The sequence below is a fragment of the Nelumbo nucifera genome, chromosome 3, assembly GCF_055504915.1.
Source record: "Nelumbo nucifera cultivar China Antique chromosome 3, China Antique-T2T, whole genome shotgun sequence".
Taxonomy (NCBI): domain Eukaryota; kingdom Viridiplantae; phylum Streptophyta; class Magnoliopsida; order Proteales; family Nelumbonaceae; genus Nelumbo; species Nelumbo nucifera.
In genome coordinates, this window is record NC_142651.1 from 36,897,503 (window position 1) to 36,913,409 (window position 15,907).

A 15,907-nucleotide genomic window follows, 5' to 3' on the forward strand; every position below is an offset into this window, starting at 1 on the left:
AGTAGGCCTTAAGACTTGGCATCTTGACTTCTCTGTCTGTCAACACTCGCATCACTAAGCACTTTCGCCAGTCCTTGGGGCCCTTGATTTCACCCTTTTTTGCAGTGACTGGTTGTAATGGTGTCGGGGAGAGGAGCCCCGCAATGGAATCAACAACAATCGGAGCTTTCATATCTTCCTCAAGCTTACTTTGGAAAGAGTACAAATGCAAATATGTACCGCACAAATGCATACAAAATAATACAAAATATAAAGTTTTGCACTCTACATATTTACATTTGTACTCCTTACAAACTGAGCCTCTACAACAATCTAAGTTCGATCTCCTGAATCATCCATAATGAGAAGCACAAAGTGCAGAGAAGAAGAATATAAGGGGGGAAGAAGAAGAAAGACCATACTAGAAAGCGCGATAGGGAAGAAGATTGGAGAGCCTCCCTTCATATCACAACCAAGACTTGAATGTCCAAGGAAACTAGTTTCTTTGTATTTTGTTTTTATTTAGCAATCTATTGGTTCCATTGATATAAAAAGATGTGATGACATGATTGATAGAATTTTGTAATTCTAAAAATAATAAATTAAAATTTTTGAACACTATTCAAACTTAAACTTCAAGGATCAAAGTATAGGTATCGGGTATCATATTGGACAACTCAAATATGGATATTGATATAAATAAAGATATGCTTTAGAAATGCATGAATATAAATACATTAATAATACTAAATTTAAGGTTAATTAACCACAAATAATGTATAAATACATAAGAAATGTATATTTTAATGAAGTATATAAAAAAGAAATACATTACAATCAATATCATGGGATGCATAGGTATCATATAATTTTATTGATAATACATCAATCAAGAGTCCAAGACACAAAATATATGCACCTATTATATTTTAATTATTATATCAATTATTCCATTATTAATATTTTAATTTATATAATTTTTCTGAAATTAAAAATCATTTTTTATATAAATGTAAATTAGTAGATTTGATAGATTCAATTTAATATTATATTTTAAAATATTTTTGTAAATGATAAGTATATTGTTATTTAATATAATAAATTAAAATACTAATATATATATATATATTAAGATACATAATTACATATCATGTGCAAATTTATATATTTTAAGTATTAAAATAATTATTCTATTATTAATATGTAATTTGTATAAATTTCTTAAGATTAAAATCATATTCTGATTTTAATGTGGATTTGATAGATTACTTTTTCCGTTAGTTTATAAAATACTAAGTTTGAATATTTTCTTTTTAATTTTTAGTTGAAATTGTTAAACATAATTATGTATTATTTATATAAATTATATATAAATAATAAAATTAATAAAAATTATTTTATTCCACTTATTATTAAAAGAGCTAAGATAACTTAGTGGTTTAAGGTTGTATTTAGGATTTGGACATGCTGAGCACTAAGCGGCATAGGTTTGAATCATTTTATACACATGACTGGAAGAATACAACTCAACTCATAGTGTATACCGTACTGGTTATGACTGACACCGATAGGATACACTCCTGTTATAACTAATACTTTTTTTCTGCTCAAAAGAAATCACCTTTTGCTCAGAAATCATTTTTCAAATAGTATTTCTTTGGAGAAGTGTACCAAAGATAACCTAATAATTAAAATGTCTTAAGACCTTACAGCACGTTAAGTCGTTAACGGTTACCCCCAAGTTTATCCATGCGTTCAAACAGTGGAAGACAAGAAGCAAGTCCAATGGGTTTGGTATGCTGTTATAGACAAAGCTGCCAAGTGTTAACACTGTATGAAATGAAATTTTAATCTGGTTTAAAATCACATGTAACAAAAAAAAAAATCATCTGGTCTGAAAAATGTTCTGGATCATTTTTCGTGGCGACTCTTGCGCCGCGCATTCTAGCTGAGACACCTCCTCCGAACTGAGACGCCAACCAAGAGCACCCAAGTTTTCCTCCGCTTGTTTTACTGTCTTCACACCGGGTATTGGAATGGTGCCCATGCATATGCACCAGTTTATTGCCACCTGCCGATGAAGATTGCATACATTTGAGTTAAGGAGGAGAGCTCAAAGATTACTACACGAAAATACTGCCAGCATGATTGTAAAGCAGCAAATACAAGCAACAGGATGGTCCTAACAACTACCTCACTTTTAGAATTTCTAATTCTCACTAGCCATTGAAAAAGGTAGAGAGCATAGAGAGATTCAGCTTCAATAGTAGGAACGAAGTTGAAATTCATGAGTTGAAGAGAGTAACTAAATTGGCTCACATCTTTCTGTCCTCTTGGCCTAAGAAAAATAATTTTTCTCCCTGAAGTTGGTTGATTAGGGCAAAATTGTATCCTTTAGAAACCGTACATGCACATGTGGATGCATATGACTCAAAAAAAAAAAAATTTGCGGAAAAGAAAAGAAACAATGTGTCGATTCCATCCCTCTTTCTTTTTTTCATAGTAGGGCTTTTCTAATCCCTAATGAAGGGACTTGTCTTCAACTTTTTCAAGAAAGATGAGTTTTGGCTCACTTCCCTACAAAAAAATAAAAAAGAAAACTGAACTTATAGAACTAACCTCTCATTGATGTATTGTTTTGTTGAGATCCAATCCAAATCACAATGTAATTTCTTTTTTTTTTTTTTTTTGTTCCAAAATGGGTCTCTTCAATTCTTTTAGGTCTACGCTTTATTCCGGGTAAGGATACTCTTCAGTTTATGAGCTTGCTATATTCTTTAGATAGCACCTCATCTCAGCTGCGGTTTGACATCATACAACCCAATTTCTTTGCCAACTTCTGTGCAATAACTTTGGGCAGATTTGGGCCTCTTCTATTGCCGATTACCTAGCCTTACTTCTACTAATTATTTCATTAATGATAACTTCAAATCAATCAATTATGTGTTACTGCTGCTACACACGCGCCAGAAAAGGCCAAGCATTCATATATGTTGCTAAGTGAACCATGGTTTTCAAAACTGGATCGGACCAGAAGGTTGGACCGGAAAAACTGGGATCCGGTCAGGTGACTGGTTCCATTTCCCCCCAAAACTGGATTTTCTCAAAAAACCATTGATTTTGGTCAACAAACCGCTGAACCAGGCAGTTAACCATTCGAACCGTTCGAATGGTTTTGACCTTTTTTTTTGTCAAAACGGGCCAACCATTCGACCCGGTAACCGGACCCCTGACCGGTTTGGTCTCCGGGTCGGTTTTAAAAACCATGAAGTGAACAATCACGGAGAACTGCACAATGCAAGAACTCAGGAACATATGACCAGGTACAAAAGGAAGAGATAGAGGGCTTTCCTAGCCAACAAATGAGCCACCTGGTTTCCTATCTTATCCTAAACCACACTGAACAATGAGGGATACTATTCAAAAGAGCCCTGCAGTCAGCAATGTGCTGTTTGATGCGCTTTCAGACCTCCAAAAAGAAGTTGATCACCAATAGAGCATCTCCTTCAAATTTAACATGATGAAGGTGGAGATCGAGAGCTAACTTACTGCTTTCCTTTAAAGCCAAAGCTTCAATCTCCTTCGGAGAGCAGAGAAGAAAAGCAATACCATGGGCCACAATAAGAGCACCAAAATGGTATCTGGCAAACAGACCAGCCCCCGCTTTGATGTTGGAGGTAGCTCCATCAAGATTAATTTTAATATGAAGAGAGAGTGGGCAGGGCCAATGTTGGGGAGAAGAAGATCCATCATCCAAGACAGTACTTTGATCCCCATCCTCACAGAATGAACCACCACCAAAATCAACAAATTGTGAATGTAGATTATTTGCTATGCCAAGTATATCAAAAGGTTCTATGTTGAAGAGCAAATTACAACGAGCTTTACAAATTTGCCAAAGAACCAGTGAGCATTTAGCAAAAACCGAAACATTATCCTTCCTTCTAGGATCATCCATCTCGCTCCAACAAGTTAACTAGTTGAACAATGACCAATTAGAAAACCACCTCAGGTTTAATGGAGAGAGGAACCAAAGTCTTTGCACCAATGGGCAATGGAAAAACAAATGATCCATGGTCTCTTTCATGCAAATGACATATTACAAGCACAATCAAAATGAACTCCCCTCTTAGATAACTCAGATTTGATAGGTATAGAGAGAGAGAGAGAGAATAATGCACTTCCAGATGAATGTGCACGAAACTGATATGTTTGAATTTCCAAAAGTGGTTCCAAGTCCATTTACCAAAAGCAATATAAGAACGAGATGAGCTAGGAGAGTGCTGGTGAATTACCCGGAATGCTGAATCCAAGACAAAAGTCCCATTAGAGGACAGAAACAAGATTAAAAATATCCCCCATAGAGGCATCGTATGAAGGTAGTGGAGTACGAAGGAAGGCATCTAATTGACGGGGGAAAATAGCAGAAATCAAAAAGTCATTCCAGTCCCTTGTATTTGTATCAATTAGTGTAGCTACCTTACCATTATATGATATCCCCCCAAATCTCGAACAGCATCTAGATTCCACCCATCTATCCATGGATCATCCTAGATACTCACCTGCCAGCCATTGCCAATAATCCACTTTAGTTAATTCATATTTAAAGGTCTGCCAAGTAACATGGAAGCCCACATCCCAGAAGAATTGGCAGCTCTTTTAATCGACCAAAATGAGGTATCATGCTTAAGATATTTAGCTGATAGAACTTACACCCAAAGACTATCCTTCTCCATTAGAAACCTCTAGATGAGTTTCATGATCATGACTCTACTAATATCAAAAGCATCATGAAAGCCTAAGCCCCCCACATCCTCATGTCGCATGATGGAACCCCAACTCTTCATGTACATATAGCTTTCTTTCTCTAGACAACGCCACCAAAAGTCATGACAAAGAGAATTAATCTTGGATGAGCAATCCTTCGGGATGAGAGAGGTGAGAGATGATAATTAGGGATTGCCTACAAAACACTTTTGATAAGCACCCCCTACCAACCTGTGACAATAATTTAGACTTCCGACTGCAATTTCTTTGAAATTTTTCCACGAAGAGCTTCCAGCTTTCTTTGGTGTAATGTTTATTTATTATTTAATTTATCTAGTGTATAAAACAATTCCTATGAACTTATTGGCATCATCAATTCTCCTCCATAAAAACAAGATGTTTCCATCTCCTCCAAGATGCCACTGTCATGTTAAATAGAGCATTGAGCTCCTAGGTTAAAAGAGTAGTTCTAACAACATAGACAAGTGAATTAACACTATTCAGCATATGGTTGCATATTCAACACCTGGGAAAACCTGCAGAGTTTGAAGAATTTGATTAGAAGCCAACAGATTATCTTGGTCTTCCAATTAACAATTTTTTTAATGAGTATTGAAGATTTAACAAATTTCACAAATAAGGGAATCATTACTACCCTGAATACTGCATGTTAAACACACGTGTTCTTCTCAAAACAAAGACACAAAGAGCACGCATCAGGTAACAAAGTCATTCCCAGCCTATACAACTAAACAAAGTAATATAAAGCAAAAAAAAAAAAAAAATCAAACCCAAACTACAAACCAATACTAAATCAATTTCTAGGGAAGGAGGGGAAATGCTTAGCAACATGTTCAAAGCATTCACTCAGTCAGCTAATCCTGATCCCGGTTCTTGATGCATATTCATTTGGGCATCTTCTTGAATCTATACCATTCAAATGATGACCAACAGTTCTCTATCATACCCTTGGGTGGGTATTTTAATTTTGTAGTTTGCACATCTGCCCTCCTACAACGAAAAAGCATTGCAAAACAGAAACAACAGTGCACTTTCTTCTGCTAGTCATTCCCAACCTAATAACCTAACCCTAGTAGCAAACATCTAAATCATTTTCTATGAAGTATAAGCCACCTAGGTTGGAGCATTTGGCAATAGAATGAACAGAAGTTCTCCTTTCAGCAACTCTTGGCTTGCCACATTTCTCAGATCACTTTTTTTTATTGGAACATTTCTCAGATCACATGCTTGGGATATTCAGCATACTGTAAATTTTCTGGTGTTTCAATAGGAATTTCTGTTATTATATGCAAATTTAATAGTTCAGCAGAATATTTTCAATTTTTCATTTTGCTCAAAGATATGATACAGTCCATTGTAAGTTTAATTTGCTTTGATTTCAATCGCAGAGCGCACATAATGAGTGCCAACCAAACTGCTTATTTTAGTACATGGTATGGACACATAGGAATTTATCTTCCAACATACAAATGTAAACCTCCAGCCTAACTAAAAGAAAAAATTAGGTCAATCCATGATCAAGACACAAAATAATGCTATTTAATCCATGCAGAAAGAGTCTAAAGTACTATTTTATTATTTTACAAAAATAAATAAATCCTATGATCTGGATCTTTAGAGGCAAGAAAAACCTTCACCAGAGCATACTGGAGTAATCTTGTTAGTGATTGAATCCCCAAACAACTGTTCAATGCATCCCAGTCAAACTTGCGACATGCTCCATGAGATGATTACAAATAAAGAGTACTTTCTATCATTCATATGAGTTCTAATTGGGCAGCTTAATTTGTCTATCTTAGTCTAATATTTATACATTGAGACCCCAACAAGCTCATATTAGAGAGAGAGAGAGAGAAGTGTTACCTTTCATATATAAATTTTTGACATAAGAAATTATGCTGACTAAAGTTTCAAACTTTGTTATCGTGTTTCCACCCAAAAGCATTTAAACATTTTAATACTGAAGACTTTGGTACCAAATCTAACTCAAGTTGGCACATATGACATACATATGTACTCACATTTACGCATATAGAAAGTACAAGCTGGGTTGCATGACATGCAAATTTAGTTGCATTTAGGCAAATAGTATCCCAGTTATTGATGGAAAGTACTATCAAGAGAGTCAGAGGAAATACTTGTGGTATAGTTTTATCCCTCCTTTGTGCAATTTCTCTCAATGCAGTCAGCAAGGGCTCCAAACCGGGAAGAATTTGGCTAAATAGTAAAGCCCTATAGAAAGAAAAAGAAAATAAGATAAAAGATAATTGTCATAAATGGTAATTCGCACTTCACAGTTACATCTTGACCATTTATTCAGAGCATGATCAGGAAAAAAAATAGAGAAGTTTTGGTACCGTGGACCACTTGGAAGGTTTGAAGATGTATATTTGCCAGTAAGCATTCCCAGCCCAAGAGGACTATAAGAAATCAAGCGGATACCAAGAGTGTCACATATATCCTTGATTTGCATTTGATCAGCCCCCATACTCAGCAAAGAGAATTGCACCTGTAGTTAGTCTTATATGTTTTAGATCAATATTCTCAATCTTTAAGGCATTATGTGATATCACACACAATGTGAATCTGCTGCAGTAATAGATCAACAGTTGACAGTTCCACAGGACATAAATAACATCAAGGTCCAAAGAGACATTTTAGGAGAAAGAAGTAAAACAGCTTCCAAGATAGAACATAGTAGCTATAGCCGGTACTCAAAGTCTCAAAGTTCCGTTGACAAAATCATAGTGAAATTGCTTCATTGGGTTTTAGTTAGCACTTTTTTTAATGGCAGGAGTTGGATAATCAATGTATAGAACAAATAAAACTGAATTCCAATATAGAAATTCTAACTGGTACCCAAAGTGCCATTAAGAAAAATCATGGTGTTCTTTCAGGAATGTGGATCCACATGAATTTCCTTTCAGGGTTTTTAGCAGCTATCCATTGTTTTCCTGGCATATAAGAAAGTGTAGCAAGAAAATCCAAGCACTTCACCCTCTAGAAATGATTATAAACTCTGCTAAGAACTAAAGCTTAGGATCTAGTAGTTGAAGGTGATTAAGTATTGTGAGAACCTAGGCTTCAGGAAAATACAAGGGTTCTCAGAGACAAATATTAAGAAAAAATAAGAATTAAACATACATTTAAATATCTCATTCAAATTAGTCCACTAGGTTGAATAAAAGGGAAGATCCTCTTCCAAGAACTGTGTTTGGGGTTGGAGGCTTGGAGCAACATCCTTGTATGATGGTTTTTTTATGAATTTTTCCCAACATGAATGCATCAGTTGCACATTTCAGTTTCTTGTCACTCATTTACCCTTCTCCTCTGTGTGTGTGTGTGTGTGTGTGAGAGAGAGAGAGAGAGAGAGAGAGAGAATTCATATGAATTACCTGAGCTGAGCAGAGGGGAACACCTCGAGACTTGAGGTAATCATGGATCTTCACAAGCTGCTTTGGCCCGTAATTGCTAACACCAACAGCTTGCACTAAACCCTGCAAGATCCTTACCGCCATGAGTTGTAAATCCCTTCTCCCTAGCTTCTCATAAGTTCAAGTTTTTGAAGCAAGGTTAACCAAATAAACATTGTATCCCTGATCCTCTTTAATGGCATAGTTCTACTACTTGAAAACGAATTACAGTAACCTTCTCATACATTGCAACTAGACCATCCCAGAGAGCCAACTCTTGTATAGGAGCATAATTTGCAGTTGACCAGTGTAACTGTCCTATCCCAATTTTCTCAATTTGCATTCGATCCAAAGATGACCTGGAAAGCGCTTCTGCATCAAACTTTATTTACATACTCCAATAAAAACAACTAAAATTGGGTAAACTAAGATTGATATACAGGTTACGATGGAGGTGCAAAACGACAGTTGAATTGAAAGTTGATTGTACTTGGATAACTCTAAGAACCAACTTGAAAATTTGAAGAAGTGAGTTGGATTAAGATGAAGTTTTGTGAGTGGGTCTATTGAGGGCTACTAAGACTAAAAATTGGCTGTCTACCAAAAAAAAGAATAAACATTAGCATCCTTACATAGGATTAAAGTGAGCACTGAATGCGTGTAAATCAGAAGCAAGAAACTGGATAAGCATCATACTTGCAAGCTTTTACAAACTGAGCAGGTGTCAGGCGCCAAGGATAAGCCGCAAACTTGGTAGCAATCACAATGTCATCACGCACTCGCTTTCGTCCTATAGATTCATACATCAAAAGCTTTAGTTATATCAAAATGTATTGATTTGTCACTAACACAAATATCCAAACTTTGCCTAACGCTTATATATAGTCAGAAGAGGGGAGAATGCAAAGAAGACATTCCCTTGCCTCAATGAATACTACAATTGCTTTTGTAAAACAAAAAGGTAAATTAACAACGTTACAGACACTGGTGATAAAGAGATAACTTCTTCCCATCCTCCGTTTTACTTATGCAGATCTTTATGTTGAATGAAAAAAATAGAGTAGAAAGAACAATGTCCAGAGTTTCTTATGTGGTTTAATTGAACTGAATTAACGGAAACTTTGAGAGATGAAACTGACCCGGAAATTCGCGGATAAACTTGCCAAGAAGCCTTTCGCTCTGTCCGTTTAATCTTCCAGTCCCATATGAGTCTGCCGTGTCAAAGAGATTGATCCCATTCTCGACCGCCAGATTGAACGTATCCTGAAGATCACCATCCATCGCCTCCTGATATCCCCATAGCAGCTGGTTGCCCCAAGCCCACGTTCCGAATCCCATCGGAGAGACAGTCAGTGGACCCATCTTCACCTGCCAACGATTGCCGAAAGAAGAAGCGCTTAACTGCGTGATCATTTTTTTTCTGCTACACAGCATAGTTAAGCAAGTTCCTGAAGTGTTAAATTGCGCTACCAGACACACCATACCTTCTCCCATGGCCAGAATGGAGGTCCCAACCGAGGGATTTTAGGTATTTTGAAAGCCGATGAAGGAAGCATTGTCTCACTTGAAGCGCTGCAGCGGCTAAAACATGCGGTGGGTGTTGCCGATGCGAGTGGCATACTTCTTCGACTTCTCCTTCAACTGGAGACTGGAGAGTAGAGACGCGATAAAGGACGGAGGTTCGATTACCAGGCCCGTGTTCCGCGCGGATAGGATGGGATTGAATTGCGGGATTGTGCAGGTGTCGCAGGACCACTCGCTTGCTTGCGAATGGAGAAATTTTCGCTGCCCACTCTCCACAGGAATTTCCCGCCCAGAGTCAACAGCATCATGCCATCATGCCACGACATCAGTCCACCCATAAAACGAATTGGGATCTGCTCCTGACAGAGGGCGACCTCATAGGAGAGACGGGATCTGCGCCTCACATGGACATCCACCGTGCATTGGGAACATCTTTAGTACGCAAGATGATCCCAATACACGATGGAATTTACCTGTGAGGTCGATATAAGGCGCTCGGCGTGAGGAGCAGATCCAGCAGGGAATGATTCAACGGTAATGTGCAAGAGTCCGGATCTGCTCCCTATAGATCGCGCCTCACAAGACCTCACAGTACATGCTAGCCTCACATTGGAAACATCTTTCGTATTTGTACTTTGGGCCTAAAAATTCCGAGCTGGTATCCCAACAATGCTTTGGGTTTAAAAATTTTAACCCTGGGTTGAACTACCATTCTCCTGAAACTGGATCTGTTCCTCACATATCATGTATTGGGAATATCTTACGTACTTATTAATTATTATTCACAGAAGATATTTTTAATACATGTGAGACGCCCATTTGTGAGGAGCAGATCCCATCTCCATTCTCCCTTTATTTATAGAGCTCGAGTTCGAATCTGCCCCCACCGGCTTGCGCCCCAAAAACGTCCCACAGCCTTAGAAGTTAGAATCGGCTGCGTGTCCTCTCATACGCTAACGGCTATCCCGTTAGCTCCCATTTCACATTTTCACCCAAAAACGGGTTTCACTCCCCTCTTTCCTGCTCAAACGCAATCTCTCAACTCAATCTGCCCCACCTCCTCCCTTGCTTGAGCTGCCAAGAAATCCAAGAGACGATTGTTCCGGCAAATACACCGGAGGTACATAATCTCCACTATCGAATCTCTTTCTCTGATTTTTTTTTAACCTTCTTTGCAATGGAACAAAAATGCAGAAGGGAAATACATGTGTGGTTTTCTCCCTCTTTATATTTCTTTATATTTCACAATTGAATTTTTTTCAGTTGGGTGGTTACCTAGCTTGCAACGGAAAAAACCGATACCGTTTTTATCATATGCTTACAATATATAACTTCACGTTCAGATTATCAACATAATGTATCTGTCGACAATTTTTGAAGAGACTAAGAACTACTCAGGTCACTTGCATTGAAAGTTAGAACACCAACCAGAGTCTTGAAAATGCTTAGAAGGTGAGAATAAACTTAGTTTCTTAAATTTTCATTATAGATAATTCAAAGCTATTAGAATATCTTCTAATGCTGTCAAGCTCTAATACTCAGGAGTCAGGAACTCCAAGATTTCTTAAATCAAACCAAAGAAGGTGATCTGCACCCACATAAAATCTCTGAAATGGATTTTCTACTTGGAGATTTCAATGACTTGCTAGAGGACTTAAAGAGTAGTAACTTGGGAAGTGAGCCTTCTATGAGGTAATAAATATGTTGGTTTCAGATTGAAACAGGTCTAACGGTCACAGAGCATTCAACTGATGATTGGTTTATGGTTTAGGCAGCTTGATTTTTCCAAGTCCCCAGGGAGTTCTAAATACAACACTAGGTCGACTGTCCAGTCCCATGCAAAAGGTGATAAAACAGAAGAACCTCAAGCTAAAATATGTTCACTAGACTAGTATGGTGAATCTGGTGGTGTTGAGCCAATGCCAATTCTAACAGTCACAGAGAATTCAATTGATGATTGGTTTATGGTATAGGCAACTTGATTTTTCCAAGTCCCTAGGGAGTTCTAAATACAACACTGGGTCGACTGTCCAGTCCCATGTAAAAGGTGATAAAACAGAACAACCTCAAGCTAAAATATGTTCACCAGACCAGTATGGTGAACCTGGTGGTGTTGAACCAATGCCAATTCATGTAGAAGCATAGAATAGTGGTGGCGGTTGTCAAGATGGAACCTGTTCATGTCTAGTTGTAAAAATTTGGTCCTAGGAAATTCTAGCCCATCTTCACCATCCAATTGTCTGGAAAGGTTTTGTCTTATCTCTTCAGTTCATTGTCCATGTCTCCCAAACCTTTCCAACCCTTTTCTTTACGAAAAGGCCGCTGTAAGATCTGCACCTCAAAGCTGTAATTTTAATGATTTTTATTAATAAAAAGAGCTTTGGTAAATTTCACTCTTATTTTTGGATTTTTATTTATCAACAATATTTGTTAAACTTCTATTTCTTAACACTATTTATTAATAAAAATATGTTTAAACTTTACCAAAAATACTCCAACAGTATTTACCCAAAATACTTTGAAAGTTACCAAAAATGAATTATACTATCCATTAATAATAGTTTTTATTAGTAAAAGTATTGTACTTTTATTAATAATAGTATTTATTACTAACCGTATATATGGATTGAATATTAGTTAATACAAATATCTCGGTAATTAAATATCGATAACAATATTTACCAATTTACGAAAAAACTTTAAAAATACGGTAAATGTATTTTATCAAAAAAAAATATTTAAAATTTAACACAACATTAAAACATATTGGATATGGGTCGGATTACGATCATATCCGCATCGTATCTGATCCATTTAACTTAAGCCAAAATAGTTTAGTTAAATGGACCGGTATGGCATGGATAAGTCTATCAACCCGACCCACACCTTATCCACTTTATTGCCTTCTTCACAATCGTATCCGTATCGCATCTGATCCATTTAACATCAGGCATATAGCTTCGGTTATGAGCGAAAACAATAGATTTAAACCCCATGAAAATTATAGTAAATCTATTTTGCATAAAAAAGTACAGACTTCTAATATCCAAACTAATATATTAGACAACATATGGAGTTAAAATATTGCTTCTAAGAAAAAAATAGCGAAAATAACCAAAACAGAGCATACTGTGCAAAGAGAGCTGCAACTTCAACTAGGAAGTCTACTTCGTGGAAGAACGGTAAACGATGAAGTCTTCAGAGAGTGTTGTTCCAAAAAAATCCAATGAAAAAGTTTCTTCCTAGGTATTGTTCTTTGGTAGAACAGTAAAGCTTGCTCGTGGTATCTCTGCTCCGGTCCTATTTTTCAACCAAAACAGTGAGCCTATGTCGAGAAATGACGAAGGGATTGCTTAGAGGCAACCAAAAGGATCCAAAGAGAGTCAAACTCTTACCTGTTCTAGCAAATAATAAAATTCTATAACGGTGGAGTATGCTTCTAGGTAGACACATAAAAGATGGGGATAGACCAATCCTGGTAGACACGTAAACTTCGGCTTCCGGGTAGATAAAAGCAATGGGAAGACGCCGATGAAGAATAGAGGGAGGGTGAAGAACAGAGTTACATGCTGCCGAAACCTGTTTTACAGAGCAAGTAAAGAAATATGTTTTACAGAGACGTGAAGAACAAAGAATGGGACAGAGCCCCTGATTTGATGTATAAAATGAAGATTCAAACACTGAATAGAATGGAGGAAGAAGAATCCCGTGGTGATGTGTTTTGACGTCCAAAAGGAAAATTTAAAACAAAGATAGAATGGAGGAAGAGATATAAGGGAGGAATAGAGGTTTCCATAACGAAGGGAAGGCTCTTTTGGATGGTTTCCATCCCAATCACGATTCTGAAAAGTAGTTTTTGATGGTTTCCATCTCCTTCACGTTTCTGAATAGTGGTAGAGGCCTAGAGCCTATATTGAATTGGGGTTAAGATTACAAAGAGAGTTTGCTGGGTGGCGACTCCTTGGGCTGATAGGGAACCTTTAGACTTGGCAATTGGGTTGGGTGGGTCAGATTCGGGTTGAATTCGGGTTGGGTTATCAAATGCTAGACCCTAACCCTAAATGTTTGGGTTAGGGTTGACCCATGGGTCGATCTCTCTCTCTCCGCCCTATCTTTCTGCCATCGCCGCTGCAAGACTCCCTCCCTCCCCTGTCTTCCCTCCATCGCCATCGCCGCTACAACTTGCAGCGACAGCTCTCTCTCCCCCCTGTCTTCTCTCTCTCGCTCTCTCTCTCTTTCCTTGTCTTCCACCGCAATTTTTTATTTATTAAACATTAATTATTTATTATTAATATTACTTGTATTGTTTATTATTTATTTTTATTAACTAATAATTTTTAATTATTTTATTAATTTTTAAAAATTATTTTAATTTTTTGTGTAAAATATTAATTATTTTTATAGTCATTAATTATTTTTTAACTTTAATAATTTCATTTATTAATTAATAATTTATTATTTTTTTATTTGTATCATGGTTTTCAAAACCGGATCGGACCAGACGGTCGGATAGGAAAAAACCAGGAACCGGTCAGGTGATTGGTTTCAGTTTTCTCCAAAACCAGATTTTCTTAAAAAACCGTTGATTTTGGTCAGCAAACAACTGACACGAGCGGTTAACCGTTCAAACCATCCGTATCGTTCGAACGATTTTGATCGTTTTTTATTTTATTTTATTTTTTTTAAATTATTTTAATTTTTATTTGTGTAAATTAATAATTATTTTAATATTTTTATAATCATTAATTATTTTTAACTTTAATAATTTCATTTATTAATTAATAATTTATTATTTTTTTATTTGTATCATGGTTTTCAAAATCGGATCGGACCAGACGGTTGGACAGGAAAAAACCAAGAACCAATCAGGTGACCGGTTTCAGTTTTCTCCAAAACTGGATTTTCTTAAAAAAACATTGATTTTGGTCAGCAAACAACTTACTCGAGCGGTTAACCATTCAAACCATCCGTATCGTTCGAATAGTTTTGACCGTTTTTTATTTATTTTTATTTTTTTGTTAGAACGGGCTGACTGTTCAGTTCGAACGGTCGAACCGTTTGGCCCGATAACCAGACCCCTGACCGGTTCAATCTCCAGGTCAGTTTTAAAAACCATGATTTGTATTGTTTCAATATTATTTTGAGGTTGAAAATTATTTTTTATGAGATCATGTAAATTGAACTCAACATTTTCAAATAATATGTTCTAGGGGTAAAATAGTAAAATCAGTAAAATTTAGATGGTAAAGGGTTGTTTCAAAACAAACAAACAAACTTATGGATTCAAATCCTCTAAAAAGTAGAAAATCATCCATGCCTCTTTTCAGGTTTGAGACACATTTAATATCTTTTTAACTTTTTAGATCTGAATTTTCAGATTTATCAAATGCCACCTTAATTTGGAAAGAGTACAAATGCAAATATATACAGTGCAAAAACATACAAAATAATACAAAATATAAGGCTTTTCACTCTACATATTTGCATTTATACTCCTTAATAAGCCTAAAGTGGGTAGCAAAAATTTCCCTCGTACAAATCCTATATCTTTCAAAAAAAAAAAGCATTAGTTAAACTTGATAGTTATTTTACAAACCGTGTGACCAATCATTTTGCTCCACACTAGCCTTAAAGATGCATACAACTCACAATCACTTGATCTCTCGCTTGCATTTATAGTTGGGGAAAAGTGATAGGTTATACAACCATAAAACAACTATCAAATTCAACTAATATGCTCTATGCTTATCTCCATATCGCATGCACTTTTAGTCATGCACATTTTACTACATTTCCAATTATTCTAATGCATCAATAATGTATGAATTGGAGATTGTTATGAGCAGCAACATTTTCCTACACTTCCAATTAGTCATGCACATTTTAACCATGGCTTGAACAGAATTGGTGTATGAGACATCATATAATTGTTATGTCATGTTTACATTCATGATCAGTGGACTATGTGTTATAGTTGAAAAAAAAGGTATAAAATATTGTATTCAAAACCAACAAAACCATTCAATTTTGTTGGTTATGGAACCATGGGTTGTTGGTTCAAAGTATCAATATAAATGAAATTGGTGACTTGAAATCAGCCCCCCACAAGATAATTTCCTACAACGTTCCACAGCATTCTCCGCCGTGTATTGGGAACATCTCCCGATGATGTCTCATCATTTCTGATATTATCATCGAGAGAT

At 36.4% G+C, this 15,907-nt stretch overlaps 1 protein-coding gene across 1 annotated transcript; it reads right to left on the bottom strand.

Annotated features, from left to right (window-relative positions):
* Nucleotides 1–1,751: 1,751 nt before the first annotated feature.
* Nucleotides 1,752–10,017, bottom strand: PLR1 (NAD(P)-linked oxidoreductase superfamily protein). The gene is made up of 8 exons (XM_010253345.3): nucleotides 9,665–10,017; nucleotides 9,320–9,548; nucleotides 8,877–8,970; nucleotides 8,416–8,539; nucleotides 8,163–8,264; nucleotides 7,125–7,276; nucleotides 6,906–6,999; nucleotides 1,752–2,050 (listed from the first exon to the last, which is right to left on the bottom strand). Exons 1-8 carry the CDS (start codon nucleotides 9,797–9,799, stop codon nucleotides 1,865–1,867), a joined length of 1,116 nt encoding a protein of 371 aa, XP_010251647.1. The 5' UTR covers nucleotides 9,800–10,017; the 3' UTR covers nucleotides 1,752–1,864.
* Nucleotides 10,018–15,907: the final 5,890 nt, after the last annotated feature.

Coding starts and splice junctions, on each gene's coding strand:
- PLR1 (XM_010253345.3), bottom strand. CDS start 9,799: ATGCCACTCGCATCGGCAACACCCACCGCATGTTTTAGCCGCTGCAGC. Junction 8,540..8,876: donor CAGTTTGTAAAAGCTTGCAA/GTATGATGCTTA, acceptor AGCGCTTTCCAG/GTCATCTTTGGATCGAATGC. Junction 2,051..6,905: donor GGGATAAAACTATACCACAA/GTATTTCCTCTG, acceptor CTTCATCGGCAG/GTGGCAATAAACTGGTGCAT.